Here is an 18,942-nt window from a genome sequence, read left to right on the forward strand (position 1 = left end):
TCATGTCAACCAACAGGTTCATGTGTAACCTTGTGTCGTCTGGGGCTTCCTTCTCATTCTTCTCATCCCACAGCTCTAATATTTTCTTCTAAGTACCTTTTTTGATGTGTCTGATGTGCTGACCTCCAAAGAGGAATAATAATTTCAGTTCTGATTTCTCTGATTGATCTTTGTTCTTTCATCGTGACTAAGTATGGCAAGGCTATTATTCTCGAGTAATGCAATATCCACGCACAGTGTGATGATTCAATATCACTTTTTATCAGGAATTTTAAATTCTAATTTGATCTGACCATTTCGGTATTGTTGATCTCATCTAATTGTCCTCTGAGCCTCATGATTTACTCCGCCGTGCACGTAAAACTGAAAAGTGCTTTTAATCCCCTGAGCTCAGATTCGATTACAGAACGTCAGCTATGGAGAAGCTAATGGAGAATGTCAAGACCGCATGCTCGGCTTCACTACATAAAGCTGCTTCTCTTAAAACGAAATGAGAACTATCTCTAAAAAGTTTCCCAAGGTTGAATAAGCATACCCAAGCTATTTAAAGCATGTGGGGAAACTGATTGAAAAAGGAACAGAAATAAGGGAGGAACTGATGACAGAATTTAACACTTCTCATCTTTTCCGTGCTACATTAATCCTGAGTCTATTTTTGTGCTTTCTCTTTTGTTTTCACTTTCCTCTCTCTTACACATAGAGCACACACACACACACACACAAACATACGCACACACGTTAAACTTTAATCTTAAGCACTGACTCATCCTGATGAGTTGTGGCACAAGGTCGCGGCCAATCCTCTGTTTTCATCTGTCGAGTCGGAGGTGTGAGTTGGGCGGCAAGAGGTGAGATCGGCTAGACAGGACATCACCTCACACGGAGGCGACGGCGGTGACACCGGCCACTGCCTCTCTACGTTCCTCTATTCAGCACACCTTGTTGTCAGACTGATTGGATTCATTTAACTGCATGATGTTTGGCAGTGGCACAGAGCATCAGGGTGTGTATGTGTGTGTAGTGTGTGTGTGTGCGCGCACACAGCATTTGTGTCTGCCGAGATAGACCGGAGTAAATAAAAGTACATTTCTAAAGAAGCTGCACATCCACGCTGGAAAGAAAATTACACATTCCCTGAGACTGATTCTGATGAATTCATAACCAAGATACCAAAATTACTTTAATTCCTGCAATATTACTCATTTTGTAGCACAGGTGTTACTTCAAATGCTGCAGATTTCATTTTAAGCCTAAATGGATGTTCTCCTCAAAGAGTGGAGGCTTAATGAGCTTACCCACTCATAGTGATTTATGTTATTTTACAAATGGTGTGTCCACATTATTGAGGTGTAACCTAGCCCACCTCAAATTGATGTAATGGCCAAAGTTTTTCATCACTACCCATTTTTAGTTACTAACTACCCCTCCATCATGCCTGACGATTTCATTTCATCATTTCGTTTCTCATCTCCTCAAATAAACAGAATAATTGACAACCACTCCACCTGCTACCTTGATAAAGGGATTTACGGAGGATTTTTATTTTAAAAATTAAAAAATGCCAATTTGTGTGCAGCGATGTGAAAAAAGCAAAAAGTGAAGTGGGCAGGTCAGTCTGGAAATAATGATTCCCCCTGACAGAGCAGTAACTGATGACACATCAGGAAAAGTATGGGAAATTATGAAATATGCTCACTGTACTAAAAACCTGAGTCAGTCATAACTTCAAAGACAGTTCCAGCTGAAGACTCACTTTCGCCGTCCTTGAAAAGAAAGAGGGCGGCAAACAATCTGTCTATGTGTATTTCTTACCGCTGAACTATCGCTAGTATTGGCCAAAGGAATTTCAATAAACAGTATGAGGGAAGGTTTCCATGCTGTTTTTGTAATGATTATTTGGAGGGTGTGCAGTGGAGGAACGGCCTTGATCTCTGGGTCCCTCTGGGCATAAACAAATTCAATTATATTCAACAAATGGAGGCCGGCTGAATGTGAGAGTCATAAGAGCATGTGGTCCGGCGGCCTGGTGGAGACGGAGGCCCTGATGCACAAACCCAAAGAAAACCTTCTGGTCAGCGAGATCAGGAAGGCAAAAGAAGCAATGGAGAGTGCCAACTACAGATGGTGAAGTATACGGCAGATATAGCTCAGACTAGTGTGTGTGAGGTCAGTGACAGATAGGAGTCAAACCGGAAAAGTTTAGGGCAGAATTTCAATTCCCCATAGCAATCAAAACTCTGATAACGCTATTGAGTGTTTCGACAGGTTTTATGCACAAATGACAAACACTGCAGCGCAATCAGTCTATGAATACAGCAATTCAGCGCATCTATCTGCCAGTCCCAAAATAAACAAGTCTTTCTCATGGGAGGGAGACAGATAACAAAAAATAAACTGAAGCGGGAATAACAAATAGCGATCAACAATGGACACTTCCTCAAACAATCACCTGGGCTCCCCAGAGAGCCAAAGTGGAACTGTCAACAGCAGTCAGGCCGCCCAGCAGCAGGGCACACAGCTGAATTGCATGTTGTGAATGAGTAATCTAATCTATGCTTTTTAAAAGGCTTGAGTGAAATTGAATAGTCAAAAAAGAGAAGACCTTGATTATAGCTTGTAAATGGAACGTGCACTATTAAGAATGTTGCATCTAGCAAGATAAATCAAGCAAACCTCGACAGTCCAGATATTTTTTTTTATCTTGAGTGTCTATATATAAGTTTGCATTCATTTCTCCCAGAACACCAGCAAAAGCCTTTGAGAGAGTTTGAGAAAAAGTTCTGATGTCTGTCTGATACGACTGGTCTCTCTCACTCCAGGGGCACTGAGTTTGGACTCAAAGGCCAGATGGCTTTACAGGAGCTTTTGTTCTTGCATTTTTACCTCCACTCATGGGTTAAATTAGGATTTGGAGGGTGAGGGAACTCTTGACTGTGATCTGTGGAGGAGGTTGTTGGAGAAGGAACAGGCGGCTCACCTCAATAAAGCTGCCAGACTGGTGTCAACAGTGAAGTATGCTCGCGACATACAAACGTGTTTCCGTAGTTACAGCATTTCTTATATTTTCTGTTGTGTGCAGTGTGTGGATTTCACAAAAATTCACAATCGAAAAACATTACAAATTCATCACAGAACCACACATGTATATTAGCCCCATGAATCATGCTGTAATTCAATGGCTGGCCATATATCTGTCAGTGATGGTTTAAGGAAGTCAGTGTTTGTCCAACATATGGGCCAAGATCATTGGTTGGTATTAAACCAATCATAGAAGTTAAGTGACGGCGTAAACTGATGACCTCACTCCTCTCATTTACCAATGTCACTGACTAGCAAGTGTCCAAATTTATGCTTCACTCTCATCCTACTACCTGTCCACTGGACCCTATACCCTCCAACCTCATGCAGGACATTTCACCCACACTTTTCTCTGCGATCACACACAGGCCAATCGGGCATTTTACACAGGTTCCAGAATTTCCCTGGTTGGGATCAATAAAGTATATCTATCTATCTATCAATCCACCCCTGGGAAAGTGACCTCAGGAACTGCCACGTAATACAAAAATGTGGGTATGTCAATTCAAGGCCTGCATCCAGCCTAAACATGTATGAACTTTTTATTTGTTTCTGAAATCAGGTGTACTACTGAATTATTGCTAAAATAAATTTCTAGTAAACACTTGCACTAGATGGACAGACTAATCCAAAGTCAAAAGTAACCCCAAACAAACCCAGATGACTGCTTTGATGTGTGCGGAGTCAGTGTGGAAAGTGAGGGCTACATAAAGTTAAAAACCGAAGATGAAAAAATACAAGGAGCTACATGACCATCAGCATTAAAGCATAATGTATAATATAAGTACATTGAGACATTTCTCCACGCAATGTCTGCTCCACTTCTGGTCTAATGATATTGTCTGCAATATTTCTGTCACAAACTTCAGTGAATAATATTTATGTATATGGGTCAAACTTTTTTTTTTTTTCTTTAAAGCCAGGATGTTGGATCACTGTCTCAGATCATTCCAGGCCCAATTTAACGCCTGGCTACACTGATAATAATGCAAAAATCTAGCTGAGGAACTGATGAATACTGGAGACGAACCAACCACACCTAAAATCTCTGATATAAGCAGACAAGTATGACATTTGGGAAACTTTTATGGGTTTGAGCTTCGAGGATGGATAATGACAGCAATTCAGAAAGAAGCCATTTTTATACATCTAGTCCTTTCTGTGAAGCCGAACACACAGAAAACCTGTCCCTTTACTTATGTTTGCTATCAGCTGTGGAGGAAGTCATGCTGTAATGTCAGACTGATTTTTCAGTTTCTGAATCTACACATCAATCTACAACCGTGGGATTTAATTTGTCACTTCTTTGTTCTCCTCATGCAACATTAGACACCAGAGAAGCTAGCTCATAATAAAGCAAGTTGATGGTATTTGATTTTCCGCTTTGTTTTTGTTGTGGTTGTTATCTTGACTAATCCAATCATGGCTAGCCTCTCCAGACAGCCGGTCTCCGACCCGCTGGCTATGGCCCCTCCACAGATAATGTCACTTCCTCTGAAAACAAACTTGTTTTCTTACCAGACATGGTATCTGTTATCTGTCACAGCAATAGGAAAAACAGATTCTGAATGTGAGTAGTGGTAAAGACCTCAAAGACAAAAGTGCTGCTGAGCAGACACAGAAAAAACGTTTCCTTTCAGTGAGAAGCGATGGTATGAGTTATAAGCTCCGTCACAGCACCCGAAAATGACGGTGTGAAAGGTAAGACAAATTTTTGCATTGAGATTGTTCTCCGCGAGGCTTTTTGTTATGGCAAATGCAGTAGTCATGTCTGAATGTGTGAATGCGTGACAGAGAGAAAGAGAGACACATAAAATATAAGTGTCAAGAGAGAAGACAAATAAAAAGTACCATGTATAAAAGAGAGGAAGAGGACATAAAGCAAAATTCAGAGTCAGCAGGCAAACAAACAGGGCTCAGTTAGACTTGCCTTACTGGGTGTCACAGAGCTCCAGGCTGCTATCTATCAGCATAGCCTCAGCACTGATAGTGTGAATTGAAATGAATGGTGACACTGTTGTATAATTGCTGTTGTATAATGCAGGAGGCAGTAATTCTTGCTGTATCCCACCAAACAGTTCAGACTTAATATTGTCTGACTACGAAAATCAACAACATGTTGGCAGACTGTCAGTAAAGAGTAACAATAACAAGCACATACACATCCGGTCACACCCCATTTTCGCATCGGCAAGCAAAAGAAATATGCAGGCTAAAAGTAGGTGTGACTGCCCCCTTAATCTTGGCAAGTATGGCTGCAGCACTATGTAATGCCAAGATGTCAGCTGAAGGAAAATCAATATGGAATCGTAACTGAACTCAGCTGGTTAACTGAGGGAAGTGTGTAGATGGATAAGCAGAGTGTTTAAACACAACAACATACTTGCGCGTACTGCAGAGTGAAGGAAAAGAGGGATGGAATCTGGAAAGACATATAATCTGTTTTATACTTAGTAGGGTTGGGAGATCACTTCCATTTTCATATTATCCAATCATGATCGTGATCCAATCATGGCGGCCCCAGAACACCAGTCAAATGCCAGCACAAACGTAACATCTTGTATTTGTGAATATTATGGCTTTTACTCAGATGTCAAAGGTGAGCCTAGGGCATTACAAAGCCTTTCTGTAAGCTGTGTAAAAAGATGTGTGCCAGTGAAGGACATACAGACCACTAATGTATTTGCACACATGTGGGTTCACCGTCCCTCTGAGGCTGCAAAACTCTCCAAAGCTAGCAGTGCAGGTGCTGTTAGCCAAAACACACCTCACCGGGTCAGCACGCATCTCTGTGCTTGGTGCACCATGACACAGCGACTCAGACACACGGTGGGCCAAGCACAGACAAACTCTGTTTAACATTATTATCTTATCTTTAATATCATAGTTCAAATCATGTCTATAACGTTAACTGCTCTCATGGAGTGCAGAGCAAAGTTTTGGTTTGCAGGCGTGTGGAGAACAGAGATGCAGGGTGTCAGATCCATGGAGAGATGGCAAACTGGTTTGTAATTAAGGATTTAAAATTCACCTGTCACTCGTCCTGATTATCGGGGCTCAGAGGGCGGACATGCCGCACCATCAGAAACATCTCTAAATGTGGGGCGCCCCGGCAGCTCACCTGCTACAGCGAGTGCCACTTATCACTGCTGAGTCCTTGACGCTGCGACCTGTGTCGAATCTGAACCCAGGCCCTTTGCTGCATGTCATCCCCTCTCTCTCCCCTGCCTTTCCTGTGTCTCTCTCTCTAGTCACTACCAAAAATAAAAAAGCAGAAACCCCCCCCAAAAAGAAACATCTCTAAATGCACAGCCCAGCACAGATTCTAGGGATTATTTTTAAACATCTTATTTTAGTGTTATTGCCTTGGAATCGGCGTGGGAAAAAAAAGTTGTGGATCATCCATTTAACTGTTGATATGTGATCTGATCACCAATCGACACAAGCCTAGTCTTTACCAGCTGCTGAACAGGGCCTTGATAATGACATGGACAAATATGCACACACACACACACACACACACACACACACACACACACACACACACACACACACACAAAACACAAACATAAACTGAGGTCAATAAGCTATATAAACTGAAACAGCACATTTTTCTTTGAGAGAAAGGATCTAACTTCACTGTATTGACAGAAACCATTTAAGACACCTATAATGTTTTGGGATGACAGTGCACACAGACAAACTGTGACACAAAGTCTGCAGTGAGCTTCAACACTTAGTCTGACACTTGAGACCATAAGAGCATCGCAGACAGCTTGGTATTGCTCACTATCACCTTCTTACACACGTATACTTACTCACACACACACACACACTTGCAAGTACTGACATTGTTTGGACTATCGAGCCAGTCAGCCACTCAACACACTTCAGGCTAAGACGAGCTTTGACCATCACCGTCCTCCATCACCTTACAACCCCAATTTTATCTAGCAATTCCACAGAGACAGCTGGGATTAATACGAGAGTCGCACAGCTCTCGCCTCAATTTCCCTCTCTACTTCAGAAAATGTTTTAAATTGTACATGCCATTCTCTTTTACTCCCACTCTCACATGCACAGTCACCTGCATGCATGCACAACATTAAAGGTGCACGGTAACATCAAATAAAATCTCACAACATTGATATCAAAACACTGGTATTAGATTACTGCCAGCAAACAAGGCCATCAGTGAGAAGATCTGCAGCCTCTACACTGTGTTTTACGCTGAGCAACGGTGGGTCAGACTTCGGGGGAAAGGTTGATTGCAAATAGAGCTTTGGCTTATAGAATTTCTTGCAGCGGCAGATGGTGGGAGGAGTGAAAGTTTCTATGGAAAAATCCCAGTCAACCACAGACTGAATTACAATGGGGCTCGCAGCCTGTTCTACCTCTTTAGGGGGCTGATTTTTGTTTGTAGCTCGCACAGACGAGACTGACAAGGCATTACTGTAGAACTCAACAAAGTATCTGAAAAAAAGTTTATTACATGCAGTTCTGGTGGAGTGTATTGGACAGGTGGTAAACGGAAACGATGCAGTTCTAGTGGTGCGTACTGGTTTGTCTGTGTTTCACTGATTTTTAGTGGAGTGAGATTGTTACAAAAAGATATATTAGTTGTGATCAGCGATTAATTATTCAGTGTAGCATGAACAAAAAAAAAAATAATAAAGGAAGTGTTGCATGATTAATTAAACGCAGGCTTCAGGCAGCTGCAGCTTAGGTTCAAGGATTGTGACAAGTTGGACACAGTAAATTTCACAAGTTGGAAGTACTTTGAAAAACATAGTGAGGAAATTATTACCTGTAAGCTGTACATAGAGGAACTGAGAGCACCTGCCACATAGAGGACAGCTTCCAGAGAGCACATGCCACTTCACACTCTGCTTTGGTTTTTTGTGACAAGCCCACTATAGATCAGTGGTACCCAAATATGTACCCAGATAACATATTTTAGTGGTATGTGTAGGTGTGTAAGAGGAATTTGGACATGCAGCTGGTGAACAGCAGCGTACAGGAAAGGCCATGGGGTCACCAGAATCAGTAGGGTTCTTCCTCTAGGGATGACAAATGGGTACAGAAAATAATATCCCAGACAGCATTGTTTCTGGAATATAATTACCTTTGCCAGGGATGATGTCTATCAGCAGGATAACTGAAAAAGTGGAGGGGCAATGGGTGGTGCTTGGCAGAAACTGGGCTGTTTCAAAACGCATCCTCATAACATCTCGAAAGCCAGTGGGGCGGTTGGTCATGTGTCAAAGCGGCACCGATCAGCCTCCCCCAGTGATTGGCTGAAAGGAGCGTGTCCTATGACAAGCCGAAAGGAGCCGTGCATAAGCACAAACATACGGAAAGCCACAAGGGTCACATTCCATCTCGTTTTAGTGCCCGTCAGGTGTTGAATAAACGCGCGGTCGTGTCACGCCACACGGCATTTATTTAACGTCACACGTGGTTTAAACGCCTGCTGGCAGTTATTAAACGCTTGGCGGCGTTAAATAAACACCTGGTGGCGTGACACGACCACGCATTTATTTAACACCTGACGGGCACTAAAACGAGACGAATTGTGATCCTCGTGGCTTTCCATACAAACACGACCATAACTTCGGGCTGCTTCCTCCATGGTGGTCTGCACCAAGTCTACTCAAGTAAGCTACTTTTAATAAAGGATAATGTAATAAATTAACAAGTTACTATTCTGGTCATGTAACAGACTACCTAATTAGTTTCAAAGTATCTTTCAGCGACGCTGATAATAGTTACATTTCATGTTGACATTGATGATGACTCTGATGAGGTTACTAGGCCACCACTTCAGGACAGATCTAACTTAACTTTACTTTGGCACCAATTTGTTTCATGTGTATGAAGCACAGGAAGTGTTACTTTACAATTATTATTCTAGATGTAGTTTTTTTTTTTTAACATAGAAAAGTGTTTTTAATGTTAGTCGTGCTCCCCTCCACTGTGCCGTAAATTCAAATGTGAGATTAAAAGCTTCAGTGTCTGGATGGAGATTGGAGATTGTGAGCTGATTGTCTGCTGATGAGTGCACCCTCAAAGTGTGACAAGTGTGTGTTTTTTATGTGTTTGTACATGTATGAGACAAAAATTGAAAATGCTGATGTGAGGACGGGAAAAGAGAGGAGAGGCGGAGAGAATTAAAGGGAATTAAAGCTTTGTCAACACAGCAACAAGAACGGGACCACCCCCCTTTTTTCCCCTCACACCTCCTGCCACTGTCATCCATTAATGAGCAGCTCAGAACAGAGTGACTCAGCGTTAACTCAAAGCTTTCTCCCAGTTCGCTCATTATGTCAGTGACAAGCTGAGACAGACGGTCCACTGAGACCGACTGTCCTCCAGTCAGACACTGTGTGGTTCAATGACAGGAGTCCCTACAGAGAGATGAAGTACACACACACACACACACACACACACACACACACACACATACACACACACACAGATACACACAACTTCAACTGTTTTGGATGACACATAATGCAAACTCTGAAATACAGTTTTCTTTGAGCTTAAGTCTGACACCTGAGACCATCCAAGCAGCAAAAAGCTCACTATTCCTCACTATCATCTTAACACATGCACACACACACACACACACACACACACACAAACACACAGGTAAATAATGACCAAAGCATGGAACGCCGTCCTGACAAAGGGACTTACCAGCTCTGCTCATCTCAACGTTTTGTGAATTAAATATATCTATGAGCAAATATCATAAATATTCAACTACGCCGCAGTGTGACCAGCACGTCCTATTTAGAGATCACTGGTATCCCGTGGGAGAATTTAAGAAAGTATCACTGACTTTGCCCCGTGTTCCCTCGTGTTTCTGTGTCACATTTGTTTACAATCAATTTGGCGACCCGGCGGTGCGGCTGCGGTTACATGGAGGCCCGGAGGAAGAGGCCATGTTTCAGAGCTATCCACTGTTGTAACAGTTCAGTGGCTACGCCTCGGCAGCGCTGGAGGGAGTGCAGAGGCGGATGAGAGAGGGAGGGGAGGCGAGAGTACAGGCTCCTAACTAGAAACTAGAAAGGCTGAGAAGGGGGGAGAGAGAGTGCAGAACTCATTATCAGCGAGAGAGTTTAGCAGACACGTCGAGGAGAGCTGGCACCATCTTTCTCAACACCTCCTCTCCCTCCCCTCAACATGTCAGCTCTCACTCCTCCATCCCAGCTCTCGTCCCTCCTCATCATATGGCCTCACTCATCCCTTCTCTCTCTCTCGCTCTCTCTCTCGCTCTTGCTCATGCAGTCCATATTTTGTACTTATGCTTTGGATCTCGTACGTTGTCACTCTGCTTCTCTCTCGCAGGGAGAGGCCATGATGAGCATACAGAGTTGGCATCAAGGCGTCTGGGAGGAATCAGAGGAAGTCAGGCTCTCCCAAGATGTCTTGCTTTGCCACAGATTGATATCTGGAGCGCTGGAGGACACATTGTGTGTGTGCGTCGAGACAGAATGGGTGTCTGCACGCTCACAGTGTGTGCGCACGTTACAGGGAAAAGGTTTACAAAGGCAGGCTGGATGCACTCGGAGAGAAAGCGACAGCTCGCTCGTTAATTACACGGGCTAATAGAGCAGCTGCTGATTCACTCCCATGTCAGTGGGACTCACGGCAGGGCAGAGAGGGGTTCAGGCAGGACGCACTGAAGTATGAAGACGGACGGGCTGTGACTCTGGCGGGAGGCTCAGCAAGGTAAAGAGAGAAAAGCGACTGTCGTTCAGGGACTTAGGTCGCGTCTCTGGATCGGGACACATTGGAAACTCTTCAAGCTGTGCACAGGGGCAGTGTAGCCTGCTGCTGGGTGAGAGTTGGTACTCACGGTCAGGTTTTACAAAAGTGCTCTTCAGAGTTATCTTGATAAGCTAAAAATACACTTTAGAAAGACTTTAAGAAGACCAGTGCTTTCATCTGACATCTTCATTTGCTTTTTAACTTATGGCCTCTTAAGATTACACTGCATTTTAAAATAGTTTGACATTGGCAATGTCACACTCATCGATAAGCTCTTGAAGAGTCTCAATAATCAGAGAGGCCGCACTACATGTTTAACTCACACAGCTGCGAACAAGGAGGCAGGGAATGTGTCAATCATTCGCCGTTGCCCTCTTTTTGGAATAATGGAGAAAAGAAAATAACAGGAAAGAAAACGCCTCTCTGTCTGCTTCACATGCAGTTAGTGCCATATGACTTGATACCAGCAACATGCTAAAAACAATGTAGTACTACAGCACTGAACTCATCGTGGATGTGCCGTCCAGAGCTGTGATCATAGTGACCAAAAGCAAAAAAAAAAGTGAAAAAAAAAATGTTTGAAATGCTAGTAATGCTATCTGGACATTGTGATGCCCATTTATGCAGATCCTCCACAACGTCGGCTCAAGCCATGATCTGGACAGTGTCAGTAAGAAGACATTAAACTTTCCTTTAATGTCCAGTGTCGATTACTAACAACACACTCCACATTAAACAGCAAATTTATGACGTCTTGTAAAAATCACAGTAATCCGCGCGACCTGTCCCAGTGTCCCAACAGCACTCCATCACACACAGGTCTCACAAAAGCTCCCTGAATGTCCACTCTCAAAATATAGGCTACATAATAAAATGACTTCATGCAGCGTGAACTTTTGGGGTGTTTGCCCTGCTGATGTCATCTCCTCAGAGCTGACACTGCGTTGCTCCAGGTGGTGGACATCTACTCCCCCAAGGAGCTACTAGCTTCTCCACCTCAAAGAAAGAAAACATAACTCATAACTCCATGTCTACTGTCATCTCAAGATATGTGTTTATTCTTCTTACACTTTAACGACTAGTTATGTTATGATGTGTGTGTTGGCAATTCAGTTCTGTGCATCCTCTGTTAGTAACTAGAATCAAGTGGGCACTTGTTTTGCTCTGGCCAGCTGTGATTTGTCTTTCTGTGCTGCAAGCTTTGACCACTGAAAATTCCTGGCCTCAGTGTTGATGAGTTGAACCACAACTGACTTTTACCACACCCGATATTTCTACTTTCAACAGTATGTAAGACTAACCTGGCAACTGCAATGTAAACAAGTATAACAGAGCCAAAAATGCATTTTGAGTCATTTAAATAAGTGTGATTGATGCTATTAGCTATAGCAATCTAAGCTTTGTTGGTTTGAAAATGGCGCAGACATGACCTTTAAGAAGAATATGAAAATGATTTAAAAAAAAAACAAAAAAAAAACAGTGCAGACCTCAGAAGTCCACAGCTTATCATTTTTAGAAGCTTAACACAGAAATGTTAAGCCTAGAAGGCAAGACACAGTAACTAAAACGATTAATACTTTCAAACGCGTGTGTTTAAAAGAAGCTGAGGTTAATCTTTTCACTGCAACCACTTTCAAACAGATGGAAAGATACCTTAAATTTGAAAAACGATGCGCAAATTTGAACACTTTGCTTTCTATGGTCACCTTTATTTGTAAGTTACTTAGGGAGTAAAAGTTTTTTAATCTAATTTAAATTTTTCATGAAGACTTAATTTTTGAAAAACACAGTAATTAAGACACATCATGAAAAGAAAATCACTGTTGGGCAGATCAGTTGAGAAACCCCCGTGTGCATTGTCTCAAAACATTGCCAGTGTATCTTGGCCTCTTAGTTTGGTCAATCAGTTTAGGGAAAATGTGACCAAACACAATGCAGCATAGACTGTGATCCACTGACTAGTTCATTATCTGTTAAAACACCATGCAGAGTAAATCTCATGCACAAACAGCACTGTTACCCTCTCTGTCTGTGGATGGGGAGCAGCATACAATCTTACATACTAATGTCTGGTAATACCCACAGCTATTCATTGTAAAAGAACATCATTTCCAATTCAAATTGGAAGGATGTTTTAAGCTTGCATATTGCTCATTTCCATCAGACTCCTTAAGAATGAAAGTCTTACTTTCATTAAGTTCTGTGCTGGGTGCTTTAATTTTTTTCGGCGAGCAATAAGCACTCGTCAGAGACATCAAACCCATCATGAAAGTGCAGAGGATTTTAGTTGGGAATTAGGAAGGAGTAATGGCATTTGAGAGTGAAGCAGCTTTGCTGAATGTGAGCACATACCATTTCCTCTTCTTGTCCAGTGCTCTATCTCTCCTACCCCCCATCCTTCCTCATCCCCCTATAAGTCTTCCTCCTCACCCTTTGCTGTCAGTTTTCTCTACCTCTTTGATTCACACATGTACTTCATTTGCAGAATCTTCCTTTCCTTGCCTCCTCACAGTATTTTTCTTTTCTCTTGTCTTCTTACTTGTCTTACTCTGAGGCTTTCCCTCACTACTTTATCCCACTGTGTGATATTACAGCATATTGCTGATATTGCACAGGACTGAAGGGGCTGTGGAGCACTGCTGATGTAAACACTGTCACCTAATTGGATGAGGGAAACCTTTTATACTTTCATGATGTCTGTTTTTCCCATAGCAATATTTTGTGCAATGATAAATGGTTTCATGCCTAACCCAGCATAAACAAAAGGCAGTCTAGTGTAAGTGCAGAAAGGGCTCACTTTATCCTATTTTATCCTATTTTATCCTATGTTACATCTCACTACCGGACTTCTACTCCACAGGGCTGAACAGGATGACCAACAGAGGACGCTGACCATGACAACACTGTCCAGGTCATATTCATGTTGGTCTTTTTCATTCACATCACTTTTACAAACAGCTTTGGAGCCAACCTCCTGTTAGTTTTGAATATATACTAACTTTTACAAGAGCAATACTTGTCTTTTTATACATTTTTATAATTTTAACAATTGCAACTATCTGCACACATACTGAGTCGGAGTAACTTAAATGAAAAATATTTCAGCCACGTAGGATTGTGATATGTATGTCAAGATTCAAATTCATGTAGTTTTACAGGAGATTTGTCCTGAACATCAAACAGCTACAAACATAATTAGCGCTGCAACTAATGATTGTTTTCATTATTGATTAATCTGTTGATTATTTCTTGATTGATTGATTCATTGTTTGGTCAAAAAAATGGCAAAAAAATCATGACAAATGATGGTCATATGTTCCTACAGCCCAAGGTGACGTCCTCAAATGTCTTGCTTTGTCCCAGTCATCAGCCCACAATCCAAATATATTTAGTTTACTGTAACAGAGGACTAAACAAACCAGAAAAATATTCACACTTCACACTGTAATCTGAGAATTTGGAAATTTTCTTCTTACAAAATGACTCAAAACAATCAATGGATTATCATAATAGCTGGCGATTAACTTAATAATTAGCAACTCATCAATTATTTGACTAATCGCTGCAGCTCAGGATGTAATGCACATTCACACATAGTACAAGAAACCATAATCCTCCCAGACATAACCTGAACAATATAAAAGTTGCATTGAAGATATTGTGCAAAACAAGCCTTTGCCTATTTTACTGAGTGTAGCAGACTCACTGGTAAGGGAGTGAATGAGTTTTTAAGCATTGCAGTATATCTGTTATGTATATTTTGGTGCTCTTTGCTATGGGGCACAAGCAAATGTATAAGTCACCATTATGACAAATACACGTACATATGTTAACATTGTACTTCACATCAAATGGGACTAAACTGCATGACCACAAACAGCAAGCACAGCCATGGATTTACCTGGCCTGCATGGGTAATGCCAGTAATTCCCTGCAAATTTGTTTTCAGATTAAAAAAACACACACACAAAAACTTGACTATCCAGAGGGGGACTAGTGACAGATAACAACTGATTTACAAACCATGCACTTGAAAGCTTGTTGTCACAACAATTTTGCAATTGTCACTGTTGCAAAAAAAAAAAAAAAAAAAAAAGAAATAGTTAAGTACATGCTGTAGAGCACAGCCTAATTGTGAAAAATGCAGTACTAACAATAATTATGATTAAGTTATCTGCATATAAAATACAATAAAATATGGGGAATGTGTGGTTCAGGCAAGAAAACACTGATAAAGATATACAGAAAGGCGATGAATACAAACTGTAAATGTCCAAAAAAACCACATCAGAGGGCAACGAAAGAGCACTGAGAGCCAAAATGTCTCTCCGCAGAGCCCTTGCAGCTCTAGTGACAGTAGCATACTGATGTGAGGCACTATGAACCTCAACTTCAAACCTACGTGCTTTCAGTAAAAAAAAAGAATAGAGTAAGTCCTATTTGGTTATGCAACTAACGTCAACATGAACTCAGCATCATTATGTACAAATCCTCAAAATGTTGAAACGGTGTCTAATGCAGGGCACTTTACATAAATGGGAATTATTAATCATTTTTCTTTTAAAATGCTAAGGCAGGGGCAGGGCTATGAGCCTGGGATAATAAGAGATCTTGGATTGCAAGAGATGATAATAGGATGCCAGAAATTCAGCATGGACATGAAAAATGACAACAGAGTGGTGAAATATTCACACACTAATTAACGCCTATTAATAGGAATAGTCTATGAATCTGTGGAACAGAAATGCTGAGTGCTCATAAGTAGAAAATGTTTCCACTCATGGAGCACACTGGTAGCAAAAGGACACGGTGATAATGGAGAGACTGTATGAACACGATAAGCTCATCTCCTTGTTTTCTATGTATAAGCCTGTAAGGTGGTATGATAAACAGAAGTGTGGAGGAAAATGAGGCGAGTGCGCATGAGGAAATGCATTTGTGAGTGTCTGGAAAGAGCCCAGGAGAGGGCGCCCCTCACTCAATGGAGTAGAACAAAGCACATGCAGACTAACAACAACAGGATGCAGTGTCTTAATCATATTCACCAGAGGGAGATAGCAATCTTTTCACGGCCATTACTTCCAAAGTCTGTTCTAATTTCACTTGTTCTTTATCATACTCCTGATATCCCACCCCTCTCAGTTGGTCGTCTCTTCCCACCAGCCCTACATTATGTTACATTTAAATTTTTCCACTGAAGTCTCTCGTTGGGCAGTCCCAGGCTGCCACAACCCTCCTCTACCCACTAATGAGTCTCCTTGTCCAGTGCCGGTGTTAATTTATGCCATCTGTTTAGCATATCCAAATACAACAGCCCTACATCGTCCAATCAGTGGGGAGAGGTAATGGTGATTAAAAATGGACACAGCACAGTGTTTACCTCTTCTGACACCACAAGCTGTGTCGTCATGGAAACAGATGCCAAGGTAGACATTACATATTCCAAAACTGTGGAGGGCACTGAGTCCACTCGGTAGGAATAGCAACTGTACCACCCTGCCTCGCTTAAGTTACTCAACAAAGGCTCTGACGTGTCTCTGAGACGGAGCGCACTGATGAATGGTGATCCGTGAACTTTGGTACAAGCAGTTTTACAGAATCAGACGTTTGTTGATACACAAGTGCTGAGTATTCGAGAGAAGTGTCAAGCACTGTGTCTTCTTGACAGCGCAATCTATCAGAATAAGGACTGCATTTTCCAAGCAGAGAGCGGCTTCTTTGAAAATAAAATGGGATTCGTAAACAAGTGCGGTCGAAATGATATTTCTGTGAACTCGGCATGCGCATGCATACAGATTACACACGCACATGCCTGCGTGTGCACACGCACACACACAAACACGCACACACATGCACACACATACAAGCATAGTGACTAAGGGTAGCGCTAGCCATACTCTGTCCCTGAGCAGCTGTGGAAGTCTCCCTGGGAGTTTGAGAGCTTCACACATCCATATTCATAAGTCTATTGTTTTAATAAGTGTCCACTCTGTCATAACACCTTGCTTCAAGACCAGCTGAGCACTGCACCTTTGGGCCCTCCATATTCATACACTGACTGCCATCTACCTCAACTAACAGCGCTGGTATAGCTCGTCCTGCTGTGAAGTTAACATAGACTCAGACTAAAAAGTATAAAGTTGAGGTCCTACTTGTGAAATCTTTTCACGCACTTGATTAAACTTGCCTGGCACAGAAACTGGATTGTCCCGTAAATGCGAACCCCACCCATCTGGCACCCACTGACAAGCTAAAGGAGCAGAGTGAAGATTGGATTAAAATTTGGCTGTGGTCTAGCTTACAGAACTTTGATACTTAAAATAACACTAAAACCAATGATTTACAGGTTTTGTCAAGTACCTTATCTGCTCAAGCGCTGATAATCTAGTCTACATGCGCCATCAAACATCAATTTCACGCTGCAAGGTGCCTCACAGTCATCAGGTATGACGGGGACTTCCCGGTTCTAACAGCTGAAACTCATTACAAGTTTCTAATTTTCTCTTGCTCTGTCCCCAAGGTCGCTGTGCCCTTGCTGCTCCCATTAGCTTGTGTCTCACACTTGGGAAAGGTACACAGGTTGCTTTCTAGCCTTGTGTCTGAGCAGCTGAGGGGATGAGACCCTTTGTAAAGAAGAAATGACTCTTTTAGTTTTACCCAAGTTCATAGCAGCGGACAATAATTACCCGGATGAAAAAATGGCCATGAGTTTGACACATGAGCGAGCCATAGCACAGCCAATCGGCGTCAGAGCAGCACTAGTGACGTTTTTGTTAGTGGGATGGATGGCATGGGAGCCCGCATGCATGCAATCTCGTTGAAATCCGAGGGGTTAGAGAAGTTGGCTCGCCTGAGGTTAGCGCACAGAGAGGCAGAGAGAGTCAGACAATATCTGGAGGATCATTATTGTGTGGCCTGCGGCCGGGTACCTGAGTATATCTCCCTGCTCTTCAATTTCATCAGCCACCTCTTCACACCTGCAACGACGTGAAGAAGCCCATCAACGTCACAAGTCGCAGCAGCCCCCCCTCCCTCCACCCACCCCCTTTTTCCCTCCATCTTAGACATGTTGCAAGTTTGAGAAAAGTTATGGCCACGCAGAGAGCTCCACACAGTACTAATGACTCCCTGTCCAAACACGCTATGCTGCTAGAGGTAATATTTACTAGCAATTAAGACTGATAATGCTCATAAGATGTACTGTAACTCAGTCAGTTTGTGGCCAAATAGGAAGGGGGGGAGGGGCTACCATAATATCAAAACTGTGAAAAACATCAATAGGACATATAATGCAAATACCCAAGAGACAAGGTATGAGCTCACAGATGTACAAAGGAGACAGAAACAGGCAGACAGACAAATATGAACCCCTTGCCCACCCACAACCCTCCCCCAGCACCGCCTCCCCCTCCTGGCTGTCGCTCTGCTTCTGTCTCTGCACTGTGTGACTGACGTGTTTGGTTGAGCGAAGGCATCTGTTCTGTCCTTACCTGTGTTCCTGTCTGGTAAAATACAGCAATGCTTCTGCAGTATGCCTGGCAAAACCTTTGAAAAGATGATGAGGGAGAAAGAGAGAGGGAGAGAGAGGGAGAGAGAGGGAGAGAGAGGGAGAGAGAGAAAGGTTAATATCGCTGTAGCTGAGAACAGATAAACTAGGCGGAGCTCACGGGAAAAAGCAGTGAGCCATATGCTGTGACACACAATAACAAAATAGCAATAGGCATCCATTTCTCACACCATTTACACTGCTTGAATGTTCATCAGAGGCTGTTCTTCTGCAGCCTGACTTGAGCACTGGAGCACTAAATGATGGCCCTGGTGTAGATGCGTAGGAGGCTCATTTTAAAATGTTTGTCTCTGACCTGATCTGCAAACAGCCAAAGGTGGGATAAATGGGGAGTGAAGGGAAATATGATACCCTAGCAGGAGTGGAGATACACGCTGCTTAATGGAGATGGGGGAAGACTGGCTATCTAATCGGTCAATCTGGTGCGGTCACTTCAATCGGCCAATTTAAGAAGCGTGCTCTGCGCCATCAGCAGCTTTCCTATGCCAGGAAGTTCTAGCAGCAAACACAGCAGCCAA

At 42.5% G+C, this 18,942-nt stretch overlaps 1 protein-coding gene across 1 annotated transcript in view; it reads right to left on the reverse strand.

The window, feature by feature from the left end:
• Nucleotides 1-18,942, reverse strand: part of dlgap2a (discs, large (Drosophila) homolog-associated protein 2a) — a 179,081-nt gene that overhangs the window by 150,807 nt on the left and 9,332 nt on the right. The window contains exon 2 of the mRNA XM_030044917.1: nucleotides 18,348-18,402. Coding sequence (XP_029900777.1) covers nucleotides 18,348-18,402 — 55 coding nt within the window. The remainder of the gene's footprint in view (nucleotides 1-18,347; nucleotides 18,403-18,942) is intronic.

Source organism: Myripristis murdjan, chromosome 22 (assembly GCF_902150065.1).
Source record: "Myripristis murdjan chromosome 22, fMyrMur1.1, whole genome shotgun sequence".
Lineage (NCBI taxonomy): Eukaryota > Metazoa > Chordata > Actinopteri > Holocentriformes > Holocentridae > Myripristis > Myripristis murdjan.